Source organism: Lates calcarifer, linkage group LG9 (genome assembly GCF_001640805.2).
Source record: "Lates calcarifer isolate ASB-BC8 linkage group LG9, TLL_Latcal_v3, whole genome shotgun sequence".
Taxonomy (NCBI): Eukaryota; Metazoa; Chordata; class Actinopteri; family Centropomidae; genus Lates; species Lates calcarifer.
In genome coordinates, this window is record NC_066841.1 from 17,221,791 (window position 1) to 17,240,419 (window position 18,629).

At 40.1% G+C, this 18,629-nt stretch overlaps 3 protein-coding genes across 4 annotated transcripts in view; all 3 read left to right on the forward strand.

Moving 5' to 3' along the window:
- Positions 1-757: 757 nt before the first annotated feature.
- LOC108882799 (MOB kinase activator 1B) lies at positions 758-9,247 on the forward strand. The gene is made up of 6 exons (XM_018675548.2): positions 758-1,055; positions 2,370-2,536; positions 4,484-4,577; positions 5,062-5,195; positions 6,819-6,982; positions 7,106-9,247. Exons 1-6 carry the CDS (start codon positions 1,042-1,044, stop codon positions 7,181-7,183), a joined length of 651 nt encoding a protein of 216 aa, XP_018531064.1. The 5' UTR covers positions 758-1,041; the 3' UTR covers positions 7,184-9,247.
- Positions 9,248-10,133: 886 nt separating this feature from the next.
- Positions 10,134-15,112, forward strand: dck (deoxycytidine kinase). The gene is made up of 7 exons (XM_018675876.2): positions 10,134-10,355; positions 10,659-10,774; positions 12,670-12,863; positions 13,212-13,359; positions 13,566-13,681; positions 14,099-14,198; positions 14,838-15,112. The coding sequence occupies exons 1-7, from the start codon at positions 10,241-10,243 to the stop codon at positions 14,862-14,864; spliced, it is 816 nt and encodes a 271-aa protein (XP_018531392.1). The 5' UTR covers positions 10,134-10,240; the 3' UTR covers positions 14,865-15,112.
- Positions 15,113-15,685: 573 nt separating this feature from the next.
- LOC108882871 (electrogenic sodium bicarbonate cotransporter 1) overlaps positions 15,686-18,629 on the forward strand; it is a 30,121-nt gene continuing 27,177 nt past the window's right edge. For both annotated transcript variants that reach the window (XM_018675677.2, XM_018675754.2), the window contains exon 1: positions 15,686-16,069. In XM_018675677.2, the coding sequence (XP_018531193.1) occupies positions 16,050-16,069 (20 nt within the window). In that variant the 5' untranslated portion in view covers positions 15,686-16,049. The remainder of the gene's footprint in view (positions 16,070-18,629) is intronic.

Here is an 18,629-nt window from a genome sequence, read left to right on the forward strand (position 1 = left end):
GCGGTGAGTCCGGGCCGGGCGCACGGACTTTGTGGGCGTCTCCATGCACATCCAGCTGTATTGGTTCATGTGTGTGCAAAGTGCAAAAAGGCATGAGGGCTGAGTGTAAGTCGGGGGGGTGTGGTGATTAGTAAACGGTCAAGATCAGGAAATTATAGTTTGAGCCTGCTGGTGCTGGCCGTTGCGCTATAAAATAGGGCCTTTCATGTGGGGATGAAATATTTATTGGAAATAGAACCTCAATAATCTGCTATTTGAAGTATCAGCAGCTATTTTTGATAGCACAATAATTGTTTTATCGTTATAATCTCTCTCTCTCCCCCCCCTCTCTTTCTCTCTCTCTTGTTTTCACACATGATAGTAAAAATAAATATCTTTTAATTTTGGAGTTAATCGACAACGAAAATAACCGTTAATCGCAGTTACAAATGGAAATATTAAGGATCTCTGCTATGAAAATCTATAATTCATGCTAATAACAGACAAAATATCCATACATCCACTACTGGAAAGACAAGAAGAAAGTGGGGAAATTTTAAATTAGAGGACATAAGTGAAACGAAATTGTAGTTCAGGCTGGTACACGGGTCAAGTATAGAAAACATATGTAAATATTTTGTATTCACCAATGTTCACCAAGTCAACAGATTTTTCAGTTGCATGGGTACATAGAGGAAATTCTATTCTTACCAGTTTTACTCCACTAGATGGCGCACAACGACAAAGCTGCTTCTGATCTGCTTTGGGCGTCAGGTGAAGAAGTTAGCATTACATTCAGTACGCTGCTGCCTCTCAGCGTACATAGAAGCAGCTAGTGGACCAGCCTGTCTGCAAAATTAACCTTTGTTTTTATACTGACTTGTGTGTATTTCTGTTACAGTAATAAGATATTTTTGATTTTTCACAAGGACCACATAAGGAAGCCCGAGAATTACCGAGGACGTGTGGAAATACAGTTTAGTCAAACAACCCCTTTGGTCTGCCTCAACTCTGCTGGTTAGCTATTTGCCAAGAGAGTGATTTCCTGGGCTCCGAGGAAACATGAGCTTTCTTTTGTAAGTTACAACTGTGTGGTGAATGCTTCTTTTGTTCGGCTATTTGTATTTGTGTTTGTAAAATGTCAGTGGTGCTACACACGTAGCTAGTAACCTAGTTAGCTAGCGATAGCATAGCACAGCACGGGATGCGACTACTTCCTGGGATGACCTTTCGGATGTCTGATTTAGATCGCATTGCTTTCTGTAGATTGTTATGAAAATGAACATCGGTATTGATGGTAGTTTGATAATACTTTAAGACATTTCTACATTACTTACCGCTTTTAAAGATTATTCTATCATGTGCCAAACCCAGAGCAAGCTGAACTGAAAGGGGTTCACAGTCTGGCCTGGGTATTTGCTGGGGTGAACACTTTGTTGCCACGGGCTAATCTAGCCCCGGTATGACACAACTCACCAATCGATGTCTGACCCAATGTTTTATCAAAGTAACACGATTATGATATTTATTGTAAGCCAGATATTTTAAAAAGCGTATTTGTAGGTGAAATCAGAAGATGGAGGAGCAACATTTAATGCGCCCTCTGGTGAGGATGTGTGTGGGTTTTTTTTAGGTAATTGGAAGAAGCCGAGTTAATAACACTCAACCTCTGAAAGCATTTACCGAATAGGTCAACACTTTACCAGTGTTTGATGTAAGTTACTTTACTTATAGCAGACTCAGTCCTGACGACACTTAGTTTACGCCATAAATCATAAATACCATCACAAAATCTTCCTTTCAATGTTAACCATCGTTTCCATCAGAAGGGAAGTTTCAACATTTGATCAGCTACAGCTGGCCCCTTATCATTAAAAATAATCGATAATACATTTCCCTTGAAGGAAAGGTCGTGGACAACATCATACTGCAAGACTTGTGTTTTTAATTCAACAAGAGGATAGATTTCTGTTGTCCTACTGAAATTAATACAATGCCTTCATAAAATGACATCAGATATAATGATTTCTGAATAGATTGTTGTTAATAGATATTTCTCTAATTAAATGATAAACTTTTATAGCGTGTAGATTACCGTGTTGTAATGACTCACAGAAATTCTTGTTTAATGGGGCAATGAGAGAGATTGAATACCCAAATGGCCTCATTACGCATTATACACAGAGCGACACACTGTTCTGGTCCCCCACTCTCCTGCCAAACCTGTCACGTCAACTAGAGCGCAACTCTTTTGTCAGCTTTTTAAGAAGATCTTAACTCTGTAAAAGATGCCTCACCTAGGCCCCTTGCAACTCATGATTTGTCATCATACTTGACTCGCTCTTCATTTATCACACCATTTGTCTTCCTCTTTGAAATGTGACTCACAGTGGAAACCGTTCATCCAAGACGTTCAAGCCCAAGAAGAATATCCCGGAGGGTTCTCATCAGTATGAGCTGTTGAAACATGCAGAGGCTACACTTGGAAGTGGAAACCTGCGCATGGCAGTCATGTTGCCTGAGGGTGAAGACTTAAATGAATGGGTTGCAGTCAACAGTAAGCACCAAGTTTATGTTTTTTTCCCTTGATACACCCTTTTTGGTTCAGACTCCGGGAGGAATGGCTAAACCTTCACATGCCTTTTTAACTTTCTGTCAGTCTCCTCTCAGTCTTTGTATTTGCATGCTCCTCTGTAGTCTTGTTCCTGAAATCTCAATTAATCCACACCAAGAATCAGTTGAGAGTGAACTACTAGGGTGTAAGATCTTGGCATTCCCTCCAAAGACCATGAGCATTCATGCTGGAAAAACCACTGTGAATGTTAAATAGACCTTATTGTCTGTGCTGTGAGAGCCTTGTTTACTTTCCCCTAAAATTGAGACGAGTGGCTGGTCAGTAGGAGCTTAATTTCCTCTCGCATCAGATTGCCTGACTTACTGAAGTTTCTGTTTAAAGCTCTTTTTATAACAGGGCAATGCAGGTGAAGTGATTAGAATTAGAATTTTGATGGGACTAAATTTGTTACCTTGATGTAATGCACATGACAAGTAAGGGTGTGTGATTCGACTGTTACACTGTGTTCCTTCTTGGTAACTGCAGTTGCTCTGGGTGGACTCCATTGTATGGTTATCCAAAAGTTTTGATGCATTTGGAATAACTTTGTAGCAGGGTGAACATTGATCAAGTTCATACATTTCTTAGCTTTGTTAACTGTGCTGCTGGAGTAACTATGTCAACATTGCAGAACTCGGTTAGTGGAGATGTACGGATATTGGTCAGTGATACACAAGGTGTTGAAACTTGGACAATAAAGAGAAGTTAGACTAAAAGTGCTGTGAGTAATGACTTCTCCCACCAGCGAGTGTACATGACTTTCCACATGATCTCTGTTCACGAGAAGCAGTTCACTTCATCTTTTTAGCCTGTAATGGATGGTGACAGCAGAGGGAGAGAGGGGGTTATGATGTGAAACAAAGGTCCCTGGTTAGAATCCGACTAGGGAGTTCATTTTGTATGCACCCTAACCACTAGGCCACCATTGATTTTAACTGTCTTTTGAACAGTTTATTCTGTTTCACCTGAGCATCTCTGATGTACTCTGGCTCTGTTGTCTCTTTGCATACAGCTCTAGGTCAGTCTAGGCCCTAGGAAAATCTGTCATGATGACAATGACTTTTGTACCTGTCATGGAAGTGTTACCAATTTGGCTAGTCTTTAGCACTGTTTTTATGTGTCTTGTTTCCATTCTCTTAACCAGTGACTGTGGATTATGGACCATTTAAATTTTTAGTTACTGACATGGTGTGACAGTAAAAAAAAAATGTAATAAGAGAAATCATTGCCTGAAATATGTATTTTTCTCTATTATCAAGAGCACTTGAAATTCTGTGCTTCCTCACTGGTCGTGAGAGAGTATCACGTCTCATCTCAGGCTGTAATAAGTTCAGTAACTTAAATAGTGTATACAGTGATGTGGGCCTTCAGCTCTTGAGCTGCAACATGCAGGGGATGCTAAGATCTCCACTATCCAATAGATTTTTATGTCGTCTTCTTATTTATGCTAAACTTTCATTCAGCTGTTAATATGAAAACTGAACTAAAATATTTTCAAGGGTGGCTGGGCAAACCCCAATCAAAGGCTGAAGTGAGTTAGTGTCTCCTTAAACTAGACCTTTCACAAAACATATGCCGCATCAGCTGTTCAGTATGTATTTTTGTCCAAGATAAGCAAATGGAGTACCAACACTGACACTGCCAACCCTTTAAATGGATCTCTCCAATTGATGGAAAGCCAAAGTTGGCTGTATGCCCCTGGGAATGAGCGATAACACAATTTGCACCAGATAACTGGAGTGTGCACTGGTCTACAGTCTGGTCTGGGCAGTGAAGTGGGGAGGGTAAAGGGCTGTGGGGAAACTTGATGCCAGTTATTTGTGCTGGCACACATGGTATTTGGTCTCATGTATGCTTGATGTGAACATGTTCTTTTTGCATCTTTTTCAGCTGTGGATTTCTTCAACCAGATCAACATGCTGTATGGGACCATCACAGACTTTTGCACAGAGGAAAGCTGTCCAGTCATGTCTGCTGGTCCTAAGTAAGTTTCTATCTTTAGGCCTGCAGGTTAGTAGTCTCATAAAACTGACGTACAAGCTTTGCTTTACTCATTTTGGTCTGTCAGGGCTTGACAGGTCATGGGGGAGGGATATTCCCAGTGGGACAAAATTACTCTGATCACAATTAACCTTCTTAATCAGACAAAGCCACAAACCCAGTGTGACAGTCAGAATTTCATTCAACTTTAAAAGGCCACACACTTGTAAAATACCTACTGTAGACCCCCCGTCAGTAGTCTGGCCTACTGTTGCCAGGCTCACTAGATTGTCAGTGGATGTTTTACCTGCTAGTATCCTGTACCTGGTCCACAATATTCAGATTCTAGGTGGTGAAAATATTATCTGTCAAATCAAACATAATATTTTGTTGTATATTAAATTATGTCTGTGGTGAATGAGTGTGAACCTAGATGGAATCCATAAACATTTTCAGAATGTAATGTTTGTCATCTCTATATTCTGTAGGTATGAGTACCACTGGGCTGATGGAACCAACATCAAGAAGCCCATCAAATGCTCCGCTCCCAAGTATATCGATTACCTCATGACCTGGGTGCAAGACCAGCTCGATGATGAGACACTTTTCCCTTCAAAGATTGGTATGTTTTCCCTCTGTTTGTAATGTCAGAAAAGAAGGCTCTGCTATCACTACTAACAAGTAAACTCGTTACAGCTTTCACCCCTTCCTGGGAAATCCAACTGCCATGCAATATTAATGCATATTAAAACCAATAAGATATAGATCAGCAGCATAACCAACCTTGCTTGATTGTCATTTGCATGTAATCAAATGACAAATTCAAAGTCGTAGGTCTAATTTTACTGTGCAATTTTGCTTTCAGTGCTAAAGACGGAATACCTACGTTAAAGTTAAAGCTGTTTGAATAGGAAAAAGGACAAAGTATTACATAAGTGGATAGATTACTGGAGTCTTAAGAAGAAATGGTGATGAATGAAAAGCTGTTAGCAAAGTACATATAAATGTGTACTATGTAATATGTATTTTGCAGATGTTTTGAAACAAATATATTCAGAATTATCTGGATAATAGAGGTACAAGGTTGTTAAAGACAGGCAGACATACCAACACAGCTGTTAACCCCTAAACTAGTTAAGGCTTGTTCTATCTAGGGTGGAGCTTTAATAGAGTTTGATGGCAGCTAGCGCAAGCAAATGTCTGATCTGATCTGTTCTGTAGTGTATATACACCTCAAGGGAAGAAACCAATGACTAAAGGTGCAACCCTTAAGTGACAGAATTTGCTTCATTGTCCATGCTCAATAGATCTGTTACTGCTTTCATGCTGTGCCAGGGGTACGCCTGTACCTCTCAGTATCTCGGATGAAAGGGGGAGACACTTGCAAAACCACTGATCCATAGTCCTGGTAAAAAAAAAAAAAAAAAAAAAAAACTCCACAGAGTAACTAGTAAAATATCTGATAAGGACAAATAATCTGAAGAGATTAAGTATTTAGAAACATGGGCTGTGTTCATGTCCAGCCCTTGGTGGTGGCTATAATCTAGAACCACTTCTTTGAATAATTGATGTTGGTGTAGGTGGTTTTCTGTGCATTGTAGGAAGATGCTGTTCACCATGCCCCTCTACTCACATCTGAGGTGTAGAGAGCAGTGCTGCTGTAACAACATCAACATGTCCTAACAACAGATGAACACTTAACACATTGTTACCATGAGGTGGCTCCGTGCTGCTATTACGATTGTTTGCACTTCACTCAGATCATGCTCTGGCCTGCCTGTTGTGACATTTGCAATCCAGGAGAACATACTGTAGTGCAGCTGCATCTGCCTTGGTTGTTCTGAGATTTTTGAGCTTATTGAGCTGGCCAGTGGCAATATAGAGATTAAAAACAAACTAAAAACGTACAACAGGGGGCATTACACAGTGCACAAAGGTGCTCTTTCTCACCTGTAAAATATGACAAATCCACTGATGTTGTCACTGTTTGCATTTGAGACCGTAATATTTTTTGGTTCAAGCTGGGAACCAACTTTTCAAGTTCTTATTTTGGGACAAAATGACCCAAATGGTTTAAAATCAGAGGTATTACTGCATTCTATGTATTTAAGCCATATCTGAAGAAACCAAGCAGTTTGTAAACTGTGAACAATATATGGACATTTTGAAACTTGTTGTAATACTGGTATTTTTGATGATTTGAATGATTTGAACAGCTAATCTTTCCTCCCCTCTTGTTCCCTAGGTGTCCCTTTTAAGCGTAACTTTATGTCTGTGGCGAAGACCATTCTGAAGCGCCTGTTCAGGGTCTACGCCCACATCTACCACCAGCACTTTGACTCGGTCATGCAGCTGCAAGAGGAGGCTCACCTCAACACATCATTCAAACACTTCATCTTTTTTGTTCAGGTAGAGAATCTCTGACGTTTGTTTATTTTTTCACTTGACTTACTTGGTATATTAACAATAAGAAAATGTAGCATACAGTGGATAATCAGATAAAGCTTGTTCTCCTTCCTTTGTCTTTTTCAGGAGTTCAACCTCATTGACAGGAAAGAGCTGGTCCCACTACAGGAGCTAATTGAAAAACTGACAACCAAGGATAGATAAACAGCAGTGTAATCCTTATTTTATTGGTCTTCTAGTTTTTGCACAGATACCCACCCCACCCTGGCTGTATGTATGCAGTATATACTATATTTCCATTTGGGGAAATGTTTTTAAAAATGGCCAGGAAGAAGGAAGGGTCTTGATAGGTTTAAGGCACCAGGACTAATGCTATCAGGGATAACACTTAATTGAACAAACCACAGATTAACATATTAGAGAAAATGGTTTTAGCTGTATGGAAAAATCCCCAGTGTTCGGTCATAGCTTACATTTAGGATAGTATAGACATAGTAGTTTTCTATTAGACTGCACAGATTGTTTTTTTTTTTTCCCACTTGGATTTATGGCAACATGAGGCATTTCCATGCTCTTAGATTTCTATTTCCAACTCACCCGCAGGGGAGACTGGAGTGTAAGCAAAGTTGCTGTATCATAATAGGAGGGTTTTGTTGGTGTAATGGTAAGAATTTAAGCCAGCCTTTTAACCATTTCAACAGCTAGTCAGTTTATTAATTTATCTGCATCAGAGGAGCTGGGTTGCGGATTGCTACTGTTCACATCTGTAATAGTCCACATCTGTTAATACAAAAGAATCCTAAGTGCCTAGCATGGCTCAAAATTGCCCTATATCAGCAGTGAGAACTGTAAGATAAAGGCCATATACCACTGACACGCTGGACACAGCATTAAATCTCCCACTCCACCTTCCTTTGAGTTTCTGTGGTTTTAAATTCCCTCTTAGACCTCTTTTCTATTTGTACTGTAACTTGGTTCAAAACTTATTTTCTCTGTAAAACTATACTCCTCACCAAACGTATCCTTATTTAGTTACAAAGTCTCTTTGCCAAGTGTTCTGTACAAGTTATGATAAATGAATGTTTTGAAGGACATGTAGGTGAGGCTAGAATATTGTCATGTTATAGCAGGGACTGAAAATTAACTAAACCTTTAGCATTTTCTAGTAACATGTTCCTGTGTACTAGTTTCCCCCCTCCCCCAAAAAAATTAAAGTAGAAACACATTTTAGGAAAGGTCTGCAAGGGATCTAAAACCTTAAAGTGTATATTAAGGTGAGTAAATAGAAGTAGATAATTGTGTCACAACCTCCACTGTTAAAAAATAACAGCATTTTTGAATTGGATCTTGACGCATCCCTTGTTATCTCACTAGCCATAAAGCACTTTGAACAATTTTCCTGACCTCTCTTGCCTGAATGTTTATTCTGCATAGACCATGCTTTGTGAGAAGCTCTATCATGTGACTGGTCATAGTTTTTTTCCTCTCATATTTCCCCCAAATGAATGTTGAATTGCTTAACCTCTGAAAATCAGCTGTATGGCACAAGTGAGATTTCTTAACGCTTTTGTATGGTCTGAGTTGTTTGTTGCTGTGCTTCAAACAGCAGATGCATGTACCCTTCCCCAATCTCAAAGTGTAGTTTACTATGCAATAATTGACACTAAACACTAAAAGGGTTTACCAGTTGGCTCATTCATACTTTATATCCAATGTTAATTTTACTTCATAGTGCTACAGTTCTGGTGTATGTTAAAAATAGAATTGCTTCTCCTTCAGGTTTGGTTTCAGCAAAGGTGATGTGAGCATTTTATATCTGAACTTTGTCAGAGAGGTGTAATACTTCATTGCACACATGTAAATACTGAGGGTTAGACCTGTCTTAAAAATAATTTTCAGAGAGCATGGAGTGGTAGCTTTTGATTAAAAGAATGCATTGAGTCTTTTTAGAGGCTGCTTCCCCTCCCCTGTTTGGATATAAAATTTTGTTGGTTTTAATTGTTGAGTATCTTTTTCCACTTCCTTGGCTAACTATTATGAATGTTACTGCTCATCAGATACCTGAAAACGTAATAGAAAATCGGTCATCCTGAAAGCATCTCATCCTTATGAAATGCCCATAACATAGCCTATTGCCTACAGTTTTTCCTCTTCAACTGTAATAATTGATGAAATGTTTGTAAATAATGGCTTGGTGGGGGTTTTCAATGCTACTGAAGTGATTTATGCTGTTTACAAGGCAAATAAAGGTGGTCTTGACTCTTTGAATGAATTGTATGTTTAGTGTTTACCTGTGAGCTTAGTGCAGCCAGTGGTGGAAAGTCACTAAGAACTGTACTGTTTACTGAAGTACTGTGCTTCAGTATGAATTTGAGGTACTTTAACAGAGTACTCCAATTCTATGCTACTTTTTACTCTGTGTGATACATTGTCTTAGATTAAACTATCCCAAACTATATGACACCATTAAAATTGGATCCACTTCAAGCAACTTTTACTTGTAGTCGAATATAAGTGGTACTTTCACTCGTATTTTTACTTTCCGGAAGAAACGATACATTAACTTGAGTAGATTATGAGGCTTTTGTACTTGAGTATTTGCATTTTATCCTACTTCACTACAGTTAAGATGAAGATTTTGTATGTTTTGCACAACTTAACAGCAGTAGTTACTTGTTACTTTTCAGATTTTATATACAAAACATAAGTGGCTCATAAATTATAATGCATTGTAATGCATTGTGCCCCAAAGTCTACAAAGCAGTTATTAGATCCACTTCAACCATGTACAGTATTAAAGTGCTGCTTATGTGTTTACCCTTACATATGAATTGTCCAATTGTATAACACTGACAGCTCCATTTAAGTACGTCTTACATTTTAATTCCTCAACAATAATTACAGTATAAACAGTACAGTATAAGTATAATGCTATTACACCAACAGTAGCAATTCTGCATAATAGGTACTTTTGATACTTTAAGTACTGTCGCTAATACTGACATATTGACATTTTATAGCTTCTTGTCACCACTTTAACTGAAGTAAACGGTTTAAATCCACCGAGTGCACCAACATAACAACAATATTGGCAGTGGGGAGCTGAGCGGCAGCTGCTGCTTCCTGGGCGGAGACACATCTGTGCAAACCGCCGCTTCACTTCCTGATGTCCGTTGCCGCCAAAGCTTAAAAACGGCAAGGAGCCCTGTCCTGCAGCAGCTGCAGCATCCACTCTGAATAACACTTATTTATCTGCTGAAAATGTCTGTCACTCCGAAGAGACGCTGCCCCGTCTCCATTGATGACTCAATGAACGACTCCATGAACGACTCAATGGAGAAAAGGATAAGGCGAATTTCAGTCGAAGGAAATATCGGTGAGTGCAGGGTTAGCTATTAGAAAAGCGAAATTTCATATTTAAAGCTAACTGAAAACTTTTGACTGCTCAGGTGGTCAGCAGGTGGTCCGTTAGGCTGACCGTGTGTAACAGTGGATGACTGCAGACAGTGGATACATGTTTATCGATGCATTTCTTAACAGTACATTTTACCGCCAATTGTCAGACCACTGTTGCTGCTTCTTCTAAGCTGCTGGCTAGTAAACCTGCATAGTATTTAGCTAACCATATGCCTTAAAACTTATGCGATATGACTGAACTTCCTGCATCTTTTGTGTTTAGCGGCGGGCAAATCCACATTTGTCCGCCTTTTGGAGCAGGAGAGCGCGGACTGGGAGGTGGTACCGGAGCCAATCGCCAGGTGGTGCAATGTCCAAACAAACGGCAGTGAGTTTGAGGTATTGACATGATAGTAGCCTGGTCCTTCAACTTTAGAATAATGAGGCCAATCCAGTGCTGTAGTGAACACATTCTCATGCTTCAGAAAATGCTGTGAAAACGTTTTACATCAGCTAATATAAGCTATATCCTGTTTTTATTGCCAGTTCGAGTCCAAATTGTTTGTTTCAAGGCTGCTAATAAACAGATAATGTACAATCTAGCATGAATCTCATTGCGCTCCCTCATGTGAATATGATCATCCGGTCCTCTGGACTCCCGCTGCCTCTCATTCAGCACACAGGCAGCGCACATACTAAGATAAGTGGGAGAGTCTTCATCTGTATTTAGAGTGCAGCTGCCATCTGTTCAGATATGTCTGCACTGGTCACTGTTAAACCACCACACGCCCAGAGGGAACAGATGGTCCCAGTGTGGACACATGAACATGCCATCATCAGGGCAAACATCCATAACCTCCCACACAGCTGCAAGCCTATAGCCTCACCCTCTGGCCTTATTTTCAGTGGCTCAGCAAGCCCATATATACCACTAATTCAGGTGCTTGCTCAGTATATTTGAGCCAGTATTTTTGATCACATTGCACTATTTCAGTACTGTCTGTCCCATGATGATCAAGAACACCTAAATTAATTTGGAGACACAATTAAAAGCTGACACACTGTTTTAATCTGTGTATTGGTGATGATGCTTGCTTTTATGGTAATTAATTTTAAACCAGTTTTAAGCCATTTTTACATTGAATCTACAATTCTTAAATGTCAAAGAATAATAATGTAATGGTAAAACACAAGTCCTCACAAAGGCAATTTTGTTAGTGCAACTGTAAATCATGCAGATGGTACTGTACACTGCACTGCACACTGTGGGACAGTGTAAAATGATACAGGGGTATCATCAGTATGTACTGTATTTAGTTTAGTCATGCGCCCTCTGCTGATCAATGGGCAGAGTGTGATTTGCATAACTGTTGGGGTCCTCCTGACTTGGTCAGTGAAATTAGAAAAAATGAAAGCAAAGCAAATTTTGACATTTACAAAACATTAGATGTCTGGCATTAACATAATACAAGAAGTACAACTACGTCAAAACAACAGGGTCTTCAATTGAGTTTTGAATTTCATTTATTAAGATATAGTTGTCTTTTTTCTTTCTTGCTGTAGATATTATGACCAGTTATATTTTTTGTGTGGTTGTGGGCTGTCTGGAGACATATTATACATCTATGTATGTATGGGACTGGTGAGACGTAGATCGTGCATCTAGGAGGGTTTTCAATGCTTTTTTGTGGAGTTAAAGTCTGTATCATCAGACCTGCAGCAAACATCTTTCCTACTGCTAGCCACTGTACCCAGGAAGATCATCAATATTAGGAAAAACTACAAATCAAATCTGCATAAATGATTAGTTTTTTTTTTTGTTTTTTTTTAGAATTAGTTAATCCTGCTGCTTTGCTGGGTCCAAATCATCTTAATTGATTCACTATATTACCAAGAATACAGCTGGGAGGTACTGACAAAAATATGATCTAAATTTTAATAAATTCACATACTTAAGTAATTGTAAGCATTGAATTTGTGTATTGAACTTAGTGAACCCCTGAACTGTCAGCAAGACATAATGTTGAGCAGTTACTTGAAATGTCAGTTGAGAGTTTATAGATATCAAGCAGCCACTGTAAATAATTAGAAAATACCACATTTTACCAGTGCATTAGTCATATGGTGAAGTTACATATGCAATGACTTAAAACATTAATGTAAAATGCATTGCTGACTGTTTGTATACATTGAGCTTGTAGACATGAGGCTGTATAATTGCAACAGATTGATTCATCCCTTCCAGTTCAACACGGAAATACAATTTAACTCATATTTTGAATTTGGTGTTTCAGGAGCTGACCACGTCTCAGAGAAGTGGAGGGAATGTATTGCAGATGATGTATGAGAAACCGGACAGGTGGGCCTACACTTTCCAGAGCTACGCCTGCATCAGCAGGGTACGCGCCCAGATCAGGTCAGCCAATGGGAAGCTGCAAGAAGCTGAGGACCCTGTGCAGTTCTTTGAGCGGTCCATCTACAGTGACAGGTATCAGTGACACAACCGAAGGATATCTGAATCGAATAAAAAGAATTCTTTAAACTTACTTGACCAATCACTGTGAGCATAGTACCTTCAGGGTGAATACAGTGCTTTTAATTGTTAATTGTTCAATAATGATGCATTACTTTACTATTTGTCATCTGAGAGTAACTTTATGATGCTGTGGCTTATTAATGCAATCAATATTTCAATTTGATATGTTTGTATAATGATCAACAGCAATGCAAAGCACATGCAGTTTGTACTTAATCAGCTCAAAAATGCAAAAATTATTGACAGTCCTTTTTATAAGTTAAAGAATCCATGTCTGTTCCTTCAGCCTGTATGTCCCAGGTACATCTTTGCAGCCAACCTGTATGAGAGCGGCTGCCTGAATGAGACTGAATGGTCTGTGTACCAGGACTGGCACGGCTGGCTGCACAACCAGTTTGGCAAGCACATCGAGCTGGATGGTATCATCTACCTCAGAGCTTCCCCTGAGGTACTCTACCTCGTCTCACCAGCCTCTTTTACGTCATTGTTATTCGATCACATCTACTCTTTTGCTATGATAAACATGTTTTCTTCTTTTGATCTACCATTAGGCCAGAAGAAAGAATTTAAAGAACTGATAAGGAACTATATAGAGATGCAAATATTTACTGTGTGTGTGTGTGTGTGTGTGTGTGTGTGTGTGTATGTATGTAGAAATGCCTAGAGAGATTGCACCTGAGAGGCAGAGAAGAAGAGCAAGACATCCCCCTGGAGTATCTGGAGAAGCTCCACTTTAAACATGAGAGCTGGCTGCAGCACAAGAAAATGATGTGAGCAAACACATGCACATACACACAGACGTTTTATGGCATGTTCAAACCAGAAACCTCCTGCATTTCTGTGAGAACAACAGATGCATTTGTGAACTTTTTGTTGCACTGTGTTAGTTATCTGACTGATCTTGGGTATTGGAAAAAGCTCCTATTCATGCAATAACCTGAGGGCAACTTAGAGACTGAAACACTTTTTGATCCATGTGATCTGCATCTGCCACATGAATGTGTTTAAGAAATTCAATGAGGCTGGAAATTGTTTTTTTTCTTTGGTCAACTGTGTGCTTAAGATTTTCTTACAAATACAAAGAGGTTTATCTCCTTAAGGAAATGACTTCATGAAAAGGATGCTGTTTCCTCAGTATGAATTGTAAAGTCACTAACAGCATGTCCCTTATCTCCTCTGGCCCACAGGATGGAGTTTGACTATCTCAGTGATGTGCCAGTCTTGACCATAGATGTGAATGAAGAATTTAAGGGAAATAATACCAAGAGCGCAGACATGATTGAGAAGGTGAGTGACGGTGAAGCCTTCTTAAAGGTTTACTGCTTTAGGATTTGTGTCCAATCACATCACAAGTATTTTAATTCTATGATGCTTCATACTTCCACTTGATAGCATTAACATGATAGTCACCAAATTATTTTATCTAAAAATAACATGATATATGTACTGTGTTGCTTTACATAAAACTACCCAACTGTAAAGTGGTCAGAATTAGCTAGCTATTGTGACTTACTGTTGAAGCTTTAAAACATGTGTATACTCTGCTGTTTTGGGAATAAGCAGGCTCACATCAAGTATTTAAAGTGTAATTTTGGGGGAGGTTAGATGCACTGCACAGTGTGATCTTTCTGATACTGAGACACACACACATTCACACGCCTAGGTTTCACCTATGGAAATGAGGCCTGAGGAGCTGCTTATGTAGCAGTTTCATGTTGATGGTAAACACGGGCACTTTTCCAGATTTCACTCCCATCATTCAAATGTCATTAGAGAGAAATGGACCCAGTTAACATACACAATGCTTTGCACAAATGACATGCTCCAGCTTGTTTTTGAGTTAGTGTCACCCTGGATTAAAGTTGAAACTAAACAAAGGTTAGTTTTCTGTGGAAGTGCTAACCGCTTGCCTGTTTTCTTTTTCAGGTGAAAGAGTTCTTGAGCACATTGTGAAGATCACCTGATGATGGAAAATGTAGACCATGCCCATAGGAAGAAAAAGTGGATGTAGTATGCGTCAGCAATGACAATTCATTTTCTATTTTTCTTATCCAGTCATTTTAATGATCTGACTTGTTGCATTTTTAAAAAATCTATTTTTATTGCTGTTGTATGTATATTGTGTATTTATCAGTGTTGTGTGAAAATGAGAATGTACTGTGCTTTTGTCTAAACAAATGACAATAAACTTGAAATACTAATGGTTTTGAGTGTCTTGGTCTTCTAATAAGTGGCCTGGTGATGTCTAGCTCCTGTAAAAATGAGTCCCATAAAAAGAGGCTATCTCAAGTTGGAAGAATTTTTTGTTTACTTAAAACTTTATATGTTGAACATATAACAAACTCTCCAGAAGATGTCGCCAGGTCCCATTGCAGCGCTGCACTTTTAATGCCCTATAATTACGAAGATGGGATCAGAATGCATACCTGGCTGAAGCCTCTAGACTTTGTGCCGCACAGAAATGATAAATTACAGTGTGTCATCACTGACTATAGACAGACATCCAGTTAATATTTTAAACTTTGTTGTATGAGATAAAGATCCACAATAAATGCTCAAGCGAACTGATGTGAAGTGTAACAAAACGATACAACGGGCATAAAATGACCAACTATTGAACTTGAGCTGTATGTTGGATAAACTGAACACTCTTTTTTTCTGTTTTGTTTTTGCAACAGAGAATTTGACAGTTTGAAGTGATTGGTGCGCCACCCAGGAGCAACTTTCTGACCTCCACCTCCACCCCACCCACTCAGTGGCGTCACGCAGGAGGAGGGATGACACTTTAAATATGGAAAAAGACACGCTGCGCTCTCAGAGCTTCTCCACACGCTTCCAGCGAGACACAAAACCAGCCTTTTTCTCCAACATGTCAACTGGGCACGACCTGAAGAAGTCCAGCACGCTATGAGGAGCGTGTCCTACATGTTGTATTTGATTTGTAGAGTCGAAGAAATCATTCCAGCGAGATAGTTCCAGCAGCTCCTGGACTTCTGTCTTACTTTTATCCACTTGGGAGAGTCCGACAGCTGGGATAGGTGAAGAGCTCCAAACACAGACTACACGAGAAACTTGTCACTGAGCAGAAAGAAAGACTGCTGGACGCCAGGCTGGTCTGTGAAGGTCAAGTTTGTCATCATGAGTTCCGAAAAGAACAAGTAAGTTTATGATCTCTCCTCTTTCCTTGTTTAACTATACAGGCTGCTTATGTTGGAGACTTTACCTTGTTGCATGCACCTGAAGAGCATTTCCTGGTCAGGTGAAAAAAGTGTAAATTAGGCATCAGGTGAACGTCGTTCACCAACTAATCTGAAAGTGGACACATTCAAGGTGTTCTCCGGTGTCATTAGAGGATTTTCTGTGCGTAAATCGGGTCTATCACCTGGGTTTAGTTGCTCATTGGTTCCATAGCCCACCTTTGGTAAAACTCCTGCACACCATTTATCAGGCTACTTATCACGTTAGGAAATATTTTCATTCATTTGAGTTACACCCTTGGCTTTGATAAGCCACCGTTGCCGCGCTGCTGTGGCTATGAACGGACGTTAATCTATTTTCCAGGAACCTGTCACTATCAATTAGAGAGATGCCGGGAGCGCAGGCCAAGCGGTGGAGATCGTAGTCTCCGGTAGCAACCTTATGAATAAAGCTGTGTGTGTGTGTGTGCGTGTGCGTGCATGTCTCACAGACCATGTGGTCTTTGGGCTGACACCCACCCCCCCCAAAAAAAACCCACACACACATTCAAGCGTGGGCCGCTGTGTGCGTCCTCGTTGCGCAATGACGCTGATGCCAAAGCCGCAACAAATCAGACTCCACGGTTACTATCAAACACGGAAATCCGAATATGTGTCTGCGTGCACTTCCATCATATGCAGCAGTAATTCATCAGCTCGGTCATCCTCATTTGCAGTATGGGTTGGTTATAGATGTTAGGACTTCCAGTATCAGCTTAAACTCCCCTCACTCAAAAGTGCCCCCCCCGTCCATGCAGCAAAGAGTGAAACCCAGAGTAACCTATAGTGACTCAATGTGCTCTCCCTTAACAATGGCAGCAGAAACTGTAAAAACACAAGTTGATTCTTCATTGTTGTGATTGTGAAATCTGGTTTTGCAATGGGGAAATGTCTTTCTCTTCTTTTTGTCTCTGGTTGGTGCTAACTGGAGATCTTGAATGCTCCTTTGTACAGTGCTGAGTGATGCACCGTTCCAATTAGACCTCCGTCCATTTCCTCGCCCATTCAAGTGTTGTTAGAGGAAAATTCCAAAAGGCAGAGTGAACCTGAGAGGCACGCATTTATTGCATAAAGGATGCATAAATCAGGCACATGGCAAGTGCCCTTTGTTACCTCTGTCTGTGGCATTTTATAGATCATCAGTCAATTTGATGTGTAAACCTATAAACTACAACCACTACATTCTATTTTCCATTAATTTAGTAATTTCCAAGTGATTAACACCAAACATTTGGTGCCTCCAGCCTCTCCAATGGGAGGATTTCCTTTTGTGATGTTAACATCTTTTCATTTGCTCAGACAAAACAGGGCCATTTAAAGGGAAACTCTGTCACTGTTTTCTGATGTTTCACAGATTGAATGATGAACTGAGAAAATATTATAATTGATTATGAAGTTGCAGCCCCAAAGTATGAAATCACTGACTCTTAAAAGTCATGTGATCCTTTCAGTGTCACTGACCTCCTGCAGACTTGAAAGGTGGCTATAAAAATATTGAACTTTCATCAGAAGTGGATTACACAATAAGAGGGGGATTGAGGAGTTTCAGTGGAGGTTTTAATCCTTTGACTTTTCAACATTAAGATCCATTGAAACTGTCTGAATTCATGCTGTCCACTGCCTCTGTTCCTCTCCATCAGGGGTAAATAGAAGAATGTTTTACAGCCACTTTTCAAGCCTTCAGGGGTTACTACCTGTTTCACACTAAAAAGAGTGGCTCATAAATCATCGCTGTTTTGCTTGTTCTGCTGCCTGTGCTGGGGGCACCTACCCTCATGGTGAACCTGGCTGGTGGGATTGGGTGCGTCACTCTTGTAAAGAGATGGGGATGATCCCTGATCCCGAGCAGCTGATCCTGGCTCCTCACGCACTGGCAGGTTTATCCAGCCTCATGAGGTCACCAAGAACCAGAGGAGAAGTTCAGCAGCGTGAATGCAGCTGGTTGCCCCTGACCCTTACCCAGCTTTTTATTTTTTTTCTTATTAATCAGACAAGGAAAGTCATAGCAGGAAATGAAAAAGAAGATCAAGAAGATTTCCTGCAGTCACAATGACGTGAATGAGGAAAGGATCTTATCTGCCTTTTTGTTGTTGTGCACAGGCTACTTTCAGCTGACTGATTTTCAACTCAAGAGTAAATTATTTAGACTTTGCCAGTCGTTTTAGTTCATTTTGATTTAGCACTCCATTCAAAACTGGAATGCAGAGCTCTTCTCGCTCCTCCTGCATCCTGGATGTCTGTTTACCACCTGTGGTATGTTTCTCCTCATAAAGGTCTCCCTGTTTAAAGCCTTGGTGTGGAGTGATTAACATGGCTCCATGGACTGGCTATAGCCAGCAGTAAACCTTGCAACATGAGCTTCCTTTGCTCTCCTGTGTGGCCAAGGCTTTTCTGAAGACCCCTCTCACTGTGTTACATGACCTGCCTCCATGCGCACACACATACACACCATCGGTTACACTTTGGTACCTGTTGCAGAGCT

Coding starts and splice junctions, on each gene's coding strand:
- LOC108882799 (XM_018675548.2), top strand. Junction 4,578..5,061: donor GTCATGTCTGCTGGTCCTAA/GTAAGTTTCTAT, acceptor TATATTCTGTAG/GTATGAGTACCACTGGGCTG. Junction 5,196..6,818: donor ACTTTTCCCTTCAAAGATTG/GTATGTTTTCCC, acceptor CTTGTTCCCTAG/GTGTCCCTTTTAAGCGTAAC.
- dck (XM_018675876.2), top strand. CDS start 10,241: ATGTCTGTCACTCCGAAGAGACGCTGCCCCGTCTCCATTGATGACTCA. Junction 12,864..13,211: donor CGGTCCATCTACAGTGACAG/GTATCAGTGACA, acceptor TGTATGTCCCAG/GTACATCTTTGCAGCCAACC. Junction 13,682..14,098: donor CTGCAGCACAAGAAAATGAT/GTGAGCAAACAC, acceptor TCTGGCCCACAG/GATGGAGTTTGACTATCTCA.